This window comes from Theropithecus gelada, chromosome 1, assembly GCF_003255815.1.
Source record: "Theropithecus gelada isolate Dixy chromosome 1, Tgel_1.0, whole genome shotgun sequence".
Classification (NCBI taxonomy): Eukaryota; Metazoa; Chordata; class Mammalia; order Primates; family Cercopithecidae; genus Theropithecus; species Theropithecus gelada.
In genome coordinates this window covers 16,770,855-16,787,658 of record NC_037668.1, presented here as the reverse complement: position 1 = coordinate 16,787,658, position 16,804 = coordinate 16,770,855, and the positions used below count along the sequence as shown (strand labels likewise).

The following is a 16,804-nucleotide window of genomic DNA, read 5'->3' as shown; positions in this document are numbered from 1 at the left end:
AGAATTCTGATAGCCTGTTTCATCCTCTGGAAATAGAACCTTGTAAGACACTTGAATTGGCAGAATTCCTTTGAGCAAAGATTTAATAAGATTGCAGAAATCATTAAAATGCTTCTAAATAAGTATAATTTACCCAGTGTGACTTTCCATAGACTGGCTTTTGCTTTCCATTTTATTGTGAATCTAATCTGGTCTTAGAAAACCACTTTTTCGTTGTACCATATTTTTGGAAAATTTCTTTTTTTTCTTTTTTTTTTTTTTTTGAGATGGAGTTTCACTCTTATTGCTCAGACTGGAGTGCAGTGGCGCAATCTCAGCTCAATGCAACCTCTGCCTCCTAGGTTCAAGCAATTCTCCTGCCTCAGCCTCCTGAGTGGCTGGGATTACAGGCATGCGCCACTACTCCTGGCTAATTTTGTTATTTTTAGTAGAGACAGGGTTTCTCCATGTTGGTCAGGCTGGTCTCAAACTCCTGACCTCAGGTGATCCACCCACCTCATCCTCCCAAAGTGCTGGGATTACAGGCGTGAGCCACCTTGCCCGGCCTTTTTGGAAAAATTCTAACAATCCACCAAAATTTAAACTTGACTCTGATATAAGAGAAAATATTTGCAGAAAATGCTGTTAAAATTCTTTATAATGGTATTTACAGGTTTGGTAGAAACCTCGTCTGTCTTTAAGAGACTTGCTAATGCTGATTGATTTCACAGAAATGAAAAAAGCCTCCATCTTTCCCTTCTTGTATTTAATTGGGATGTTCAGCTAGTAATTACCTTAAGAATTTTTAGAATTAGGATAAATAAGAGATAATTTATTTTCTTTTGTCCTAGAAGTTAAAATAATGACTAGAAAATATAGACTTTTGCTTAGTCAGTATTTTTCAACCATAAATTTCAAAAGGATAGAAACAGATGGTTGGGGAACCTGTAGATTAAAAGACTTGACTTATGTTCATCAATTGCACTTTGCAAACATTTTGTAACTGGATTCAGACAAATTCTTTAAAAAATACAAACAAGTAAATTTGAATTTTGACTGGGTATTTGATATTGAATAATTATTATAATGTTCAGGAGTTATGTTGGTATGATTCTTTTATCTTTTTTTGAAGTTCTTATGTAGGAGGTACATTTTGAAATACTTATAGATGATATGATCTAGAACTTGTTTTAAAGTGATATGGGAACTATTAAGTATGTAGAAGGTATAGAAGAAATAAGACTTGCCATACATTGATAATTATTGAAGCAGGGTGGTGGTTACGTCGGGGTTCACTGTAGTGTTCTCTTTTTATGTATGTTTTGACTTCTCCATAATAAAACATTTAAAAAATTAAAAAACCCACCATCGATAACTTGCCAGTATAGTTTAACATGGATAGAACTTGCTGGAATTTTCTGTTTTATTTATCTATCTGCCTCTACAATCACTAGTCTTCTGGCTCAGTAACTGAGGGTCTAGTCTACTGATGAGCTCTCAGTTTCTGAGAGAGTATGAGATAAGCCACTGTTGGCCCATTAGTAGCCACCTACATGCCTATTCCTTTGGTGGTCTAGCTTTGTAGTTAACTGTGGTGATATAACCTGCCAGGTAGAACATACATTTCAGAGGGGCCCATCCCATTCTGGTGATTTTGGGTAAAAAGTTGAGGCCATATTTTGCTTGACTCTTTGGTTTTTTGTTTCTTCTTGTTGTTGTTGTTTTGAAACAAAGCCTTGCTCTGTCGCCCAGGCTGGAGTGCAGTGGCACTATGTTGGCTCACTGCAACCTCCACCTCCCTGGTTCAAGCAATTCTCCTGCCTCAGCTTCCCAAGTAGATGGAATTACAGGTATACGCCACCATGCCTGGCTAATTTTTAGTAGAGACGGAGTTTTGCCATGTTGGCCAGGCTGGTCTTGAGCTCCTGACCTCAAGTGATTGCCTGCCTTGGCCTCCCAAAGTGCTGAGATTACAGGCGTGAGCCACCATGCCTGGCCTGCTTGACTCTTTAGCTTAGGTATATTGGCACTCTGAAATTTTCTGTCTGGTTTTGAGTATTCTTTGTAAATCAGGAAACTTAGTATTGGCTTTTTCACCAAATGTCATGCAATAGGGGACTTAAAAATATTTATAAAATTGTCTCGCAAATGAAAGGAATTTAAGATATTTCAATAATAAATAGCCCAGTTTATTAATATTTATTCATGAATGAATCATTATCTTCTGAAATCATGTCATTTTTACTTGGTGTGGGTTAGTTTTTGTCCAGGTCTTCTGTTTATCAGCCCTGATGACATAAAGAGAAAGGCTACAGTAGGTAGCCTGTCAGTCTCTGGGTTCCCAGTGGTTGCTTAAAGAATCTTGCATTTCTCAGATTTAACTCACTAGGAAGAGAAACCATTCTTTAGATTCCATGTACTTGCTGAATTAATGTTTGTTGATGAATATTCTTTTTAAAAAATTAAGGGGGATTAGCTAACAAATTATATTCTAATAAAACAGGCTTTACCTAGTTAAAATATGGAAAAAAGACTTAACATATTTTATTCTGCTGCTTTGGTGGAGGAGATTATATGTGGTCACTTAAATCATGAGAGTCAGGGTACTAGCCACATAGAACTCTAATGTGTCTTTCATCCCCAGTTATGACATATGGGTAAAGTGTTAGTGAACCTCCCCTACCCATCTGTTTTTCTGTTAGTTGTAGATTTGGGTGAAGCTTAATTTTTTGGTGAATTTGGTCACATTAAACCTGAAATGAGTGGCAGTCTTGAATATTTTGGCATATAGGACGCCATTTCTGTTTCTAATAAAATATGGATTTGTACTTGGGAGGCTGAAGTGGAAGAATCGCCTGAGCCCAGGAAGTTGAGGCTGCAGTGAGCCATGACTGTGCCACTGCACTCCAGCCTGGGTGACAGAGTGAGACCCTGTATCAGATAAAATAAAATAAAGTAAATCAGATAAAATAAAGTGGGTTTAACACTGTTTCTAACATTCCTTTTTTTTTTTTTTTCTTCCTTTGCCCTTTAGCTGGCAATCCTTTGGTCCAGCAAGGTGGACAGCCACTCATCCTGACCCAGAATCCAGCCCCAGGTCTGGGCACAATGGTTACTCAACCGGTATTGAGGCCTGTTCAGGTCATGCAGAATGCCAATCATGTGACTAGTTCCCCTGTGGCCTCACAACCAATATTTATCACTACACAGGTGAGTAGGACTCTGAATTCCAAGGTTGCTAGAGGAGAGAAAGACTATGAACCTCTGAAAGCTCTGACTTAGGGTCTTTGGCATCATTAGAAGTGGTTCTAAGTCTTGTCTCTTGACCTGGCTTTCTCATTTACTGTTCTGCAATTTGATGTTGACTGTGGAAAGCCCAGCTTAGATAGCATGGCTGGGTAATATCTTCTTTAAACCCCTTAGAAGTTTGTTAAGTGATTTGATTAAAATCTAGAGAGAAATTAGTGGGAAAGCTTGGATTAGGAAGCCTTAATGCTTGGCTCTTGCGGCTTTTCACCCTTTGCTTGGACTGCTCCTCTTCCCATGGGATGAGTTAGTTAACTTTTGGAGATGTATATATGTAATTGGTGGAGTTCATGGAGACCTTTGGGAGACAAGGAAGATGACTTATTTGATATATAATGTGTTGAATTGAAGTTGAAAGCCTAATTCTGAAAGCCTGATTCTAAAGGCAAATGCTTCTCTGCCTGTGGCTTCCTGAGTTGTAAATTCTTATGAATTTGCCAAAGGTTTGTGGCCTTTGAAGTAGAATTTGGGAACAATTTCTTAGGATTGTTGGTATGTTGAATCACTCCAGTGAACATTGCTCCTCCCCCCGCTCCCCCACCCCCGCTTCTCTTCATTTAGCACTTCAGGGAGCCAATGTGTTGATGAGGTTTTTTAAACCAATGCTCTCTTAAGTCAGGGAATAGGTTTTCATTTTTGCTCATGTGTACCAAAGCTTGTTCTCTAGTTTTGATATTTTGTTACTCAAAAGTTTGCCAGAATTTCCTAAACTTTTCCATCTCAGTCGTTTAAAAGCTATAATTCTAGAGAGAGAACCATTAAGTAAGAGTATGGGAATTTTTTTGGATATAGGTCATACTGCAATGTTTGTTAGTGTTAGTTGGTCTCCATGTTAAAGATCATTTTGCTTTTTAATACAGGGATTTCCTGTAAGGAATGTCCGGCCTGTACAAAATGCAATGAATCAGGTTGGGATTGTGCTGAACGTACAGCAAGGCCAAACGGTTAGACCAATTACACTAGTTCCAGGTAAGGAAAAATGTCTATCCATTTGGAGTAAACCGGCATCCAGAAGATTTGTTTTTGTTGTTCTACATATCCTAAGTCATTTAGTAAGTATATTTAAAGAAAATATAAAAATCTTAATGATTTAAGCCCAATTTTTAAAAATCTGTTTGGCCGGGGTGGTGGTTTTATTTATTTCTGTTTAGCTTTTCACCACCCTTCATGAAGTAGTAAAACAGAGTTTATAGTCATTTTTCTGTAACTGGTATTTAGTCAGCTATTAAGTTTGTTATCCTGGAGAAATGTTATTAATGCAAACTCACAAATTCATTCCTTACACATCTCCTCATTTGCACGGTGGGATTATAAACTTTGTTTTAATTTTATAGCATGGATTTTAGATATAAACAAATGACCATTCCCTTTATGGATAAATACTGTCAATGACTAGATAGTTTTTTTGTGTTTTTTTTTAAGATTCTGCTAGATAGTTTTTTTGTTTTTTAAGATTCTGAGAAGGATAATTTTTTAAAATCTTAGAATTTTCCATTGCTCTATTTAGCATGTATAAGTTTACTACAATTCAGACCAAAAAAGAATATCTTAATTTAGCTATTTGTAAGGGTACCTCTGTAGCTTGTCTCCCTAAGGTTTTATTTTTTGTTCTCATAGCCCACAGGGGTTTTTAGCCCTCAGTTTGACCAGCTTACCCTGGTATTTCTTTATTTTTCTCAGTGGAATCGTCTACAGTTGAGCCAGTAGACATTCTCCTTTGGGACATCCTAGTAGAATGACATAGTCTGTCTTCTGAGTTGATAGGAAAGGACGGAAGACTCCTTTAGTACTCTGAGAAAGACTGATTTCTTTTTTCAGGACCAGGTTTGCCATTTGGCCTATATACACCCATATTGCCAGTACCGAGGTCGAGCTACTAATTGTATTCTTAGAATTAAAAAGGCAGTGTGGTAAGGTGTTTCAGGAGGAGTTGATGGGAGTCTTAACTAAATGTTTTTAGGCTACCCAGGCTAATTTATTTTGTCAATATGGACACCTTGTGCTTTCTTAGTCTTTAGAATCTATACTACTCTTGGAAACTTCTGATGATCATCCATCAGTTTGGGGAAATAATCTTTCCAGTAAAGGCAGGGAGAATGTTTTATAGGTGAGCTCACTGACCAAGATCTGGTACTTTATCTCTCTTTTAAAGCCCCAGGTACCCAGTTTGTTAAGCCGACAGTTGGAGTTCCACAAGTGTTCTCCCAGATGACCCCTGTGAGGCCAGGCTCCACAATGCCTGTGAGGCCCACCACCAACACCTTCACCACCGTCATCCCGGCCACTCTTACCATTCGAAGCACCGTCCCACAGTCCCAGTCCCAGCAGACCAAGTCCACTCCCAGCACTTCCACCACTCCCACTGCCACACAGCCAACCTCACTGGGGCAACTAGCTGTTCAGTCTCCTGGCCAGTCAAACCAGACCACGAATCCCAAGCTAGGTAAGGCTTGGGAAGAGGAGATGGCAGAGCTAGGATGGGATGGTGGGTGGAGAACAGATGATTATCACTTGGTCACCGTAGCTCCCTCCTTCCCCTCTCCACCTGCAGTGAGCATTGCCAGCTTTGTCACTGTGAAGCGACCTGGCGTTACAGGTGAAAATAGCAATGAAGTGGCCAAATTGGTGAATACCCTTAACACAATCCCTTCCCTGGGCCAGAGTGCTGGGCCAGTGGTGGTGTCCAACAACAGCTCTGCTCATGGCTCTCAAAGAACCAGCGGACCTGAGTCATCAATGAAAGGTACAATAACCTGAAAGACCCTGAGCAGCCAGTCATTCAAAAACATTAATAAAGTGTTCTTTGTATCAGAGCTCTATACTCAGAAATACAGAAATAAAATAAAATATAGCTGCTGTAGTTTGTTCTTACAGAAACTTTAGTAAGGAGAAAGTCACTTATAAAAAGTGTAACTGAATCAGCTCTAAGAAATTCTATGTGTAATTGTGCTTTGGAGATTAGTAAAATTGATCAAGAGATTGGTGAGATAATGAAAGATAACTTCATGGAAGAGATGGATTTCTAAACAAGGTTTTAAAGTTGGGATTTGGTAGAGAGATCTTCAGGTTGAGAATATATGAGCATGAGGGTTTTCGATGGTCTAGAGCAGGGGTCGGCAAATGTTTTCTGTAAAGGGTCTAGTAGTAAATTTGGAGGCTTTGTGCACGATATGTAGCCTCTGTTGCAGCTGTTAGCTGTGCTGTTGTGGTGTGGAAGCAGCCACAGGTACATAAACGAATGAGCATGGCTGTGCTCCACTAAAAACTATTTATGGACTGAAATTTAAGTTTCATAAAATTTTCATGTGTTGAAAAATTTTATTCTTTTATTTCAACCTTTTAAAAATAAAAGCCGCAAGATGCAGTGGCTCACATCTAATCCCAGCATTATGGGAGGCCAAGGTGGGAGGATCACTTGAGCCTAGGAGTTTGAGACCAGCCTGGGCAACATGGTGAGATCCCTTCTCTACAAAAAAAAAAAGAAAAATTAGCCAGGTGTGGTGGTGTATGTCTGCAGTCCTCGCTACTCAGGAATCTGAGGTGAGAGGATGGCTTGAACCCAGAAGGTTGAGCCTGCAGTGAGCCGTGATCATGCCACTGCAACAGAACGAGACCCTGTCTCAAAAAAAGGTAAAAACCTTTAAAAAAAAGTTGTTGGGAAAACTAGATATCCGTGTCCAAAAAAATGAAGTTGAACCTTACCTTACTCTTAATACAAAAATTAACTCAAAATGGATCAAAGACCTAAATGAACTAAAACTATAAGACTCTTAGAAAAATCATAGGACAAAAAGCTTCATGATACTGGATTTGACAATGATTACTATTTCTTGGATATGACACCAAAAGCATAGGCAAGAAAAGAAAAAAATGGGTAAATTAAATTATATCAAAATTTAAAACTTTTGTGCATCAAAGGACATTGTCAACGCAGTGAAAAGGGAAGCCACAGAATGGGAGAAAATATTTGCGAATTATGTATCTAATAAGGGGTTAACATCCAGAATATATAGAGAATTCCTACAGTTCAATATCAAAAAAACTCCCAAACAACCTTTTTTAAAAATAGGCAAAGGAGGCCGGGCGCTGTGGCTCACGCCTGTAATCCCAGCACTTTGGGAGGCCAAGGTGGGCGGATCACGAGGTCAGGAGATCGAGACCATCCCGGTGAAACCCCAGCTCTACTAAAAATACAAAAAAATAGCCGGGCGTGGTGGCGGGCGCCTGTGGTTCCAGCTACTCGGAAGGCTGAGGCAGGAGAATGGCATGAACCCAGGAGGTAGAGCTTGCAGTGAGCCGAGATGGCGCCACTGCACTCCAGCCTGGGTGAGAGCGAGACTCCATCTCAAAAAAACAAACAAACAAACAAAATAGGCAAAGGATTGGCTGGGCGCAGTGGTTTATGCCTGTAATCCCAGCACTTTGAGAGGCCGAGGCAAGTGGATCACGAGGTCAGGAGTTCAAGACCAGCCTGACCAATATGGTGAAACCCTGTCTCTACTAAAAATACAAAAATTAGCCAGGCACAGTGTTGTGTGCCTGTATTCCCAGCTACTCAGGAGGCTGAAATGGGAGAATTGCTTGAACCTTGAAGGCAGAGGTTGTGGTGAGCGAGATTGTGCCACTGCACTGCAGCCTGGGCGACAGAGCAAGACCCCATCTCAAAAAAAAAAAAAAAAAAAGGCAAAGGACTGAACAGAGCTTTCTCCAAAGAAAGTTATAGCTAATAAGCTCATGAAAAGGTGCTCGGCGTTATTAATCATTACGGAAATGCAAATCAAAACCACAATGAAGTACTCTCTCACCCCCATTAGGATGGCTATTAGCAAAGAACCGGAAAATAACAAATATTGTTGAGGTTGTGGAGAAAGCAGAACCCTTACGCACTGTTGGTGGAAATGTAAAATGATACAGCCACTTTGGAAACAGTGTGATGATTCCTCAAAAAGTTAAAAATGATAGAATTGTATGCTCCAGGAATTCCACTTCTGGTTCTATACCCAAAAGAATTGAAAGCAGGGTTTAGAACAGGTATTTGTACACCTATGCTCATTGCAACATTATTCACAATAGCTGAAAGGTGAAAGCAGCACAGAGGTCCATCAACTGATAAAGGCATGAATAAAATGTGGTATTCACATACAATGGTATATTGTTCAGGCTTAAGAAAGGAAATTCTGAGGCCGGGCGGGGTGGCTCAAGCCTGTAATCCCAGCACTTTGGGAGGCCGAGACGGGCGGATCATGAGGTCAGGAGATCGAGATCATCCTGGCTAACACGATGAAACCCCGACTCTACTAAAAAATACGAAAAAAAAACTAGCCGGGTGAAGTGGCGGGCGCCTGTAGTCCCAGCTACTCGGGAGGCTGAGGCGGGAGAATGGCGTAAACCCGGGAGGCGGAGCTTGCAGTGAGCCGAGATCGCGCCACTGCACTCCAGCCTGGGCGACAGAGTGAGACTCCCTCTCAAAAAAAAAAAAAACACACAAAAATTAGCCGAGCGTGGTGGCACGTGCCTGTAATCCCAGCTACTCGGGAGGTTGAGGCAGGAGAATCACTTGAACCCGAGAGTTGCAGGTTGCAGTGAACCGAGATCGCGCCACTGCACTCCAGCCTGGGCGACAGAGCGAGACTCCCTCTCAAAAAAAAAAAAAAAGAAAGAAAAAGAAAGGAAATTCTGCTACAACAGTGCTACAACATGGTTGAACCTTGAGGACATTATACTAAAGTGAAATAGGCTAGTCACAAAAGGACAATTACTATATGATTCCACTTACTTGAGGTACCTAGAGTAGTCAGATTCATAGAGACAAAGTTGAATGGTGGTTGCCGGGTTGGAGGCGAGGGGAGAGTTTTTTATTGGATATAACTTCAGTTCTGCAAGATTGAAAAAACAAAAACAAAAACCTTAACAAAAAAAATCACATACAAATTATTCTTAGGTTATGGGCCAAACAGAAACTGGCAGCTGGGCTGGATTTGATCTGCGAGCTGTGGTTTGCTGACCCCTGGCCTAGAGTTAGAACAGTAAAAGGAACGTGCCTCAAACATAGTGATCTTGAGCCCAGGGAGGTCAAGGCTGCAGTGAGCTTTGGTCGTGCCACTGCACTCCAGCCTGGGCAGCAGACTGAGAGACCCTGTCTCAAAAAAAAACAAAAACAAACAAACCATAGTGATCTCTCATGCTTGCTTATCGTTTTATATATTTCTCAGGGAGTGTTTGACCTTTTCCCAAAAGGTTAGTAATCTTTTTCCGGTGTCATTGTATTAATCTTATCAATTCTTCTCACTTCTTTCAGTGACCTCTTCCATCCCAGTATTTGACCTCCAGGATGGTGGACGGAAAATATGTCCACGGTGTAATGCTCAATTTCGTGTTACTGAAGCTTTGAGAGGTCACATGTGTGTAAGTGATATCACCTGTGATCCAGCTTAAGTGGCTTCTGCCATTTACCTTCATTAATATTGGAAGCTTGTGAAGCAGGGGCTCTAAAATGACTGAAGCTTTTTAGAGGGTTACTGTTTCTCTTGGTCTGTTTTTAAAAGAGCTGTGTACTTTGGAATGTGATGGGATACATTTAAAGACCCTCAAATAGATCAGAACATATGTGATCTTACTTTCTTAGCATGGTAGATTTTGAAACCACACAGAAGAACAGGTTTATAGGTAATAAGGACTCAAACCATATTGGCCTCAGTTCATTTTCTGTTAATTGTATCATTGGATGAATCAGGAGCTCTTATTTCTATTTTTTAGCTTTTCATTTTTTGGTATTAGTCCAGACAAAAAGGTTGGAAAATGTTTTTTGCCAGGGAGCTCAGAGCCGAGTTATACTAATGATTAAGGGACCTAAGACAGGCAGGAGGGAGAAGTACAAAGTATGGTGTTTGGGTGGCGTATGGCTGTGGATATACTCTAGAAAAGGAGTGAAACTTGGAAACACCAAAAGACTGAAGGGTGAAAGCTGAATGAGAATACCTGAAACCAAACCATTAACAAGGAATGGTAGTGAAGTTAAGGAGTTAGCACATTCTAGCCCCCAGGATAACCAGAATGATCAGATGTCTTTCTTTATAGTACTGTTGCCCAGAAATGGTTGAATACCAGAAGAAAGGAAAGCCCCTGGATTCAGAACCCAGTGTCCCATCAGCAGCAAAGCCCCCATCCCCTGAGAAAACAGCTCCTGTTGCTTCCACACCCTCTTCTACACCTATTCCTGCTCTGTCACCACCTACCAAAGTACCAGAGCCAAATGAGAACGTGGGTGATGCCGTCCAGACCAAACTCATTATGCTTGTAGATGACTTCTACTATGGACGGGATGGTGGCAAAGTAGCCCAGCTCACAAATTTCCCTAAGGTCGCCACATCTTTCCGATGCCCACATTGTACCAAAAGACTAAAAAACAATATTCGGTAAGTGTTGAAGAGCCTTGGAGGTTACTTTGGACAAGAGAAGACTTACATTTTCTTATATATTTTAAGTCTTTCTCTTTGGAGAATGGACGTAACTACTATACAATCTTGCTGGGGTTATCTTTAAATCAGTAACTAGGACTATAGAAGGAGATATTGTGGTATTAAACAAAAGGTCACTGGATCGAGTAAAGGAAACCAGTACATCTCCTTTCACAGAACTCTCTTAGTTTCAAGAACTCACTATTTTTCTGGGCTCAGAAAAGGATATCCCAAACAGGAAGTTTGGGGAATGGAGGGGAGTAGATAATGTTTGTTCTGTGATTTTACCATTATATTTCTAAAAGGCTACTGATTTTTTATGTTTTCTGTACTTTCTCTTTGTACTTTATTACAGATTCATGAACCATATGAAACACCATGTAGAACTTGATCAGCAGAACGGTGAGGTAGATGGTCATACTATCTGTCAGCACTGTTACCGCCAGTTTTCCACTCCCTTCCAGCTTCAGTGCCACTTGGAAAATGTTCATAGTCCCTATGAATCTACTAGTAAGTTTGGAAACTCTTAAACTCTAGGGGAATATACCTTGCCGTTCACTCATTGAATGGCGCTGGGGGGAGCCCATTATATTTATTTACATGTGGGTAACAGTGTAGAGGAAGTACTTTTCATATTTGTAGCCAGTTCTTTACTTCATTCACCTTGTTTTTTTTTTTACAAGCCTGACTTTTATTTTGTTCGAGCATGGATTGAGTTCAGTCTCAGATCCTGAATTATTAGGGGCCTTGATTCAGAACCACTGTAGAAAAACAAACGTAATGAATTTATTTCTTAGGTCTCTTTATAGAAGGAACAGTCATCTATTTGCTCATCCACTTTAGTTAATACCCTGATAGGTTTTATGTAGGATAGAAGATAATATTATGAAGTACTTTATCATGAAGACATTGCTTTCAATGAAATATAAGATGAGCTGGAGTGTTTTTACACTGTACATTTTATAGATGTAGGCTGGACATAAGCTCAAAGAAATTAAATAGGATAAAAGATAATATGGGCCAGGCGCAGTGGCTCACGCCTGTAATCCCAACACTTTGGGAGGCCGAGGCAGGCGGATAACGAGGACAGGAGATCGAGACCATGCTGACTAACACGGTGAAACCCCGTCTCTACTAAAAATGTAAAAAATTAGCCGGGCATGGCGGCAGGCACCTGTAGTCCCAGCTACTTGGGAGGCTGAGGCAGGAGAATGGCATGAACCCGGGAGGCGGAGCTTGCAGTGAGCTGAGATTGCGCCACTGCTTTCTAGCCTGGGCGACTGAGCAAGACTCCATCTCAAAAAAAAAAAAAGAAAAAAGAAAATATGTCCAGGCACAGTGGCTAACACCTGTAATCCCAACACTTCGGTAGGCTGAGGTGGGCGGATCACCTGAGGTCAGGAATTCAGCCCAGCCAACATGGCGAAACCCTATCTCTACTAAAAATATAAAAATTAGCTGGGCATGGTGGTGGGCGCTTCTGTAATCCCAGCTCCTCGGGAGGCAGAGGCAGGAGAATCGCTTGAACCTGGGAGGCAGAGGTTGCAGAGAGCTGAGATCATGCCATTGCACTCCAGTCTGGGCAACGAGCAAAACTCCATCTCCCAAAAAAAAAAAAAAAGAAAAAAAAAAGAGATTAATGTTATTAAGTACTTTATCATTAAGACAGTGCTTTCAAAAGAAAAAAAAAAAGACAGTGCTTTCAATGAAATATAAGTTGAGCTGGAATGTTTTCTACACTGTACATTTTATAGATAGATGTAGGCTGAACATAAGCTCAAAGAAATTAAGTCACTTGCTTATGAGCACACACCTCTAAATACACCTCTACTAAGGAGACATTGTGAGGATTTAAGCCCAGTGTTGAGAATACTTCTGATGCCCTTTACAGGATTTCCAGTTTTGTTGTAAAGACAAAAATTATGTAAATATAGGAAAATGTGAGAACAAATTAGTATATTATAAACATAGACATTTTTAAGATATCATTGATAGGCAAAATAGTTCAGAGAAGGGAAAAAATCCTTGTGGTTAGGTTCCAAGAAAGTTGTGCTTAAATTTAAGAAAGGTTTAGACGGATGGAAAGTAGTAAGAAAAGCTTTTAGGTGATTGAAAACAGCATGATCAAAAGCATAAAAGACATATGCATATTATCTGGAAGCATTTGCTGCAAATGAAAATCCTTAACTAAAAATGAATTAAACAACAAGGACTGGGTGTGGTGGCCCACACCTGTAATCCCAGCACTTTGGGAGGATTAGGTGGGTGCATCAGTTGAGGCCAGGGGAGACCAGCATGGCCAACATGGCAAAAGCCCATCTCTACTAAAAATACAAAAATTCGCTGGGTGTGGTGGTGCACGCCGATAATCCCAACTACTCAGGAGGCTGAGGCACGAGAATCACTTGATCCCAGGAGATGGAGGTTGCAGTGAGCTGAGATTACACCACTGCACTCCATCCTGGATGAAAGAGCGAGTCTCTATCTCAAAACAAAAGAAAATAATAAGAATATATTTTGTATCATTTAACTGAGAGATACAGAAACGGATGCTTCAGCCTAGAACTTGACTGCTCTGCTGTTTTTCAATAATTCTCTTGTCTCTGGCTCATAGCAGGGTGACTCTGTAAGTGTCAGGCACTACGTCCAGACAAAAAATGGGTAGACAAAGAAGAGACCTTATCTTCGCGTCTTTCTTTCTTGAATCTGTTTTCTTATGAATGAGAATTGCTTTCCTTCTATATCTCTTTGACTATTTATTGGCAAGGGAAATGGAATTGACATTAATGGCTTATACTAACACTAGGCAGTAGAAATATGCAAGCTTCATGGGTAATTTTAATTTTTTTCGCTTTAAATACAGTAGTGCTCCCTTATCCTCAATTTTAGTTAGTCTTAGTCAATCACAGTCCAAAACTAGGTGAGTGCAGTACAGTAAGATTATTGAGAGACTACGTTCACATAACTTTTATTACAGTGTATTGTTATAATTGTCCTTTAATATATTTTTTATTGTTAATCTCTTTGCCTAATTTATAAATTAAACTTTATCATAGGTGTGTGTGTATATATATATATATGTATATATGAAAAAACGTGGTATGTATAGGGTTCACTACTATCTGAGGTTTCGTGTATGCACTGGGGGTCTTGGAACATATATTTCCCATTGGCAAAGGGGGTCTACTGTAAAGTTTTAAAAAATAGGCAAAATTACTTTTAACAGCATATTTTATTCAGTATATTAAAAATATTTCAACATGAACTCAAAATTTAAAATTAATGAGATATTTGTCATTCTTTTTTCAAATACAAATCTAAATTGGATTCGAGCTTACCACATGTTAAGTGTTCACTAGATACATGTTGCTGGTGCCACCATATTAGACAGTGGAACTTTGGACTAATCATTTGGGAGTAGAATGTATATTAGAATCAACCGGGCCAGGTGCAGTGGTTCAGGCCTGTAATCTCAGCACTTTGAGAGGCCGAGGCAGGCAGATTGAGCTTAGGAGTTCAAAACTAGCCTGGGCAGCATGGAGAAACCCCGGTTCTACAAAAAAAAAAAAAATACAAAAATTAGCTGGGTGTGGTGGCGCATGCCTGTGGTCCTAGCTACTCAGGAGGTAGAGGTGGGAGGATTGCTTGAACCCAGTAGGTCAAGGCTAGAGTGAGCCATGATCATGCCACTGCACTCCACCTTGGATAACAGAGCAAGACTGTCTCAAAAAAAAAAAATCAGTGGTGATACTGCAGTGTAGTGCCAGGGTAGCCAGCTTGGTCTAGAATAGGACTCAAGATTCTTCACTGTCAGTTGTGTGAAGCCAGAGTAACTCATCCATACCTCTCAGTGAAAACACTAGTTTTTTGAGACAATAGGGTCTTGCTCTGCCACCCAGGCTGGGGTGCAGTGATGCAATCATAGCTCACTGCAGCCTCAAACCCCTGGGCTCAAGCAGTCCTCCCACCTCAGCCTCCTTAGTAGCTGGGACTGTAGGCGTGCGCCCCCACACCCAGCTAATTTATTCCTTTTCTTGGAGGTAGAGACAGGGTCTTGCTGTGTTACCCAGGCTGGGTACCTAACTCATTTTTACGCATATTATGGTGGGTGGGTTTTGTTACTCCAAAATTCCACAAATAATAAAATTCCACAGAGGGAAGATAAGCTTTTCCTTCTGGAAAAGAAACAATGTAGACCCTCATTGATCTTTTTTCTGTTGGTTTCCGTGACTAAATTTTTGAGTCTCTTATGACAAAATTTTATACTTAGCAAAATCACCTTTCCTTAGTGATTTCAATTTTATTATTGCAGTCTTTTGTCACTTCCTTTTTTGCACCCTTGACAGATCTGGCATGAAAGTAGTTTTTTTGTTTGTTTGTTTGTTTTTTGAGACAGGGTCTCACTCTGTTAGCCAAGCTGGAGTGCAGTGGCACAGTCTTGGCTCACTGCAACCTCCACTTCCCAGGCTAAGATGATCCTCCCAACTCAGCCTCCTCAATAGCTGGTACTACAGGCACATGCCACCATGCCCAGCTAATTTTGGGTTTTTTTGGGGGGGGCGGTGAGGGGGGTTGTAGAAATGGAGTTTTGCCATGCTGCCCAGGCTGGTCTCAATTTATTGAGCTCAAGCTCGGCCTCTCAAAGCTGTCATTACTGGCGTGAGCCACCGAGCCCAGCCTTTTTGTTTTTTTGTTTGTTTGTCTTTTGTTTTTTGAGACAGTTGCTCTGTCACCTAGGTTGGAGTGCAGTGGTGCGATCTTGGCTCACTGTAACCTGCACCTTCCAGATTCAAGCAATTATTGTGCCTCACTCTCCCAAGTTTCTGGGATTACATGCATGTGACACCATGCCCAGTTAATTTTTTTTTGTTTATTTTTAGTAGAAATGGGGTTTTGCCATGTTGTTCAGGCTGGTCTCAAACTCCTAGACTTAAATAATATACCTGCGTCAGCCTCCCAAAGTGCTGGGATTTTGTATTTTTAGTAGAGACGGGGTTTTACCATGTTGGCCAGGCTGGTCTCAAACTCCTGACCTCGTGATCCACCCGCCTCAGCCTCCCAAAGTGCTGGGATTACAGGCATGAGCCACCGTGCCCAGCCCAAAAGTAGCTTTTAAAAAAAAAAATTTGATGCATAATTAGGTGTACATGGTTTAGGGATGCATGTGATAATCTAATACATTCATATAATCTGTAAAAATTAAATCTATGTACTTGGAATATTTATCATTCTAAATATGTGTTTCTTTATGCTGGAAACATTCAAATTATTCTCTTCTAGCTATTTTGAAATGTACAACAGGTTATCGTAAACTATAGTCACCCTACTGATCTGTCTAGCCCTAAGTCTTATTTCTTCTTTCAGACCATGTATTTGTACCCATTGGTCAGCTTCTCTTCAACTCCCTGCTCCCCTGCTCTTCCCAGCCTCTGGTAACCACCATTCTACTCTCTCTTCATGAGACCTACTTTCTTTTATCTCCCACATATGAGTGGGAACATGTGATATTTGTCTTTTTATGCTTGGCTTACTTCACTTAACATTAATGATCTCCAGTTCTAACCATGTTCCTGCATGACAGAATTTCTTTCTTTCTTATGTCTGTAATATTCCACTGAGTATATATACCACACCCTTTTTTTTTTTTTTTTTTTTTAGAAGGAGTCTTGCTGTGTTGCCCAGGCTGAAGGTCGGTGGCGCAATCTCAGCTCACCACAACCTCCGCCTCCCGGGTTAAAGAGATTCTTCTGCCTCAGCCTCCCGAGTAGCTGGGATTACAGGCACGCGCCACCACGCCCGGTTAATTTTTTTGTATTTTTTAGTAGAGACGGGGTTTCACCATGTTGGTCAGGCTGGTCTCAAACTCCTGACCTCATGAGCCACTGTGCCGAGCCACCACATCTTCTTTATTCATTAATCTGTTGATGGTCGCTTACATTGATTCCATGTTTTGCCTATTGTGTACTGTGCAGCAATAAACATGGGAGTGCAGATACCTTTTCAAAAAGGAGCTTATTTTTACATGCTAATATTTTGGGGGATTTTTTTCCTTTTATTTTCTG

General features: G+C 40.6%; 1 protein-coding gene across 4 annotated transcripts in view; it reads left to right on the top strand.

Annotated features, from left to right (window-relative positions):
- The window catches only part of POGZ (pogo transposable element derived with ZNF domain), a 55,125-nt gene that overhangs the window by 23,277 nt on the left and 15,044 nt on the right, over positions 1-16,804 (top strand). For 2 of the 4 annotated variants that reach the window (XM_025358835.1, XM_025358828.1), the window contains 7 exons: positions 3,014-3,189; positions 4,146-4,254; positions 5,438-5,728; positions 5,837-6,028; positions 9,584-9,690; positions 10,363-10,700; positions 11,098-11,252. In XM_025358835.1, the coding sequence (XP_025214620.1) occupies positions 3,014-3,189; positions 4,146-4,254; positions 5,438-5,728; positions 5,837-6,028; positions 9,584-9,690; positions 10,363-10,700; positions 11,098-11,252 (1,368 nt within the window). Of the gene's footprint in view, positions 1-3,013; positions 3,190-4,145; positions 4,255-5,437; positions 5,729-5,809; positions 6,029-9,583; positions 9,691-10,362; positions 10,701-11,097; positions 11,253-16,804 lie in introns of all 4 variants that reach the window. The other 2 variants (XM_025358821.1, XM_025358844.1) reach the window with 2 other exon arrangements.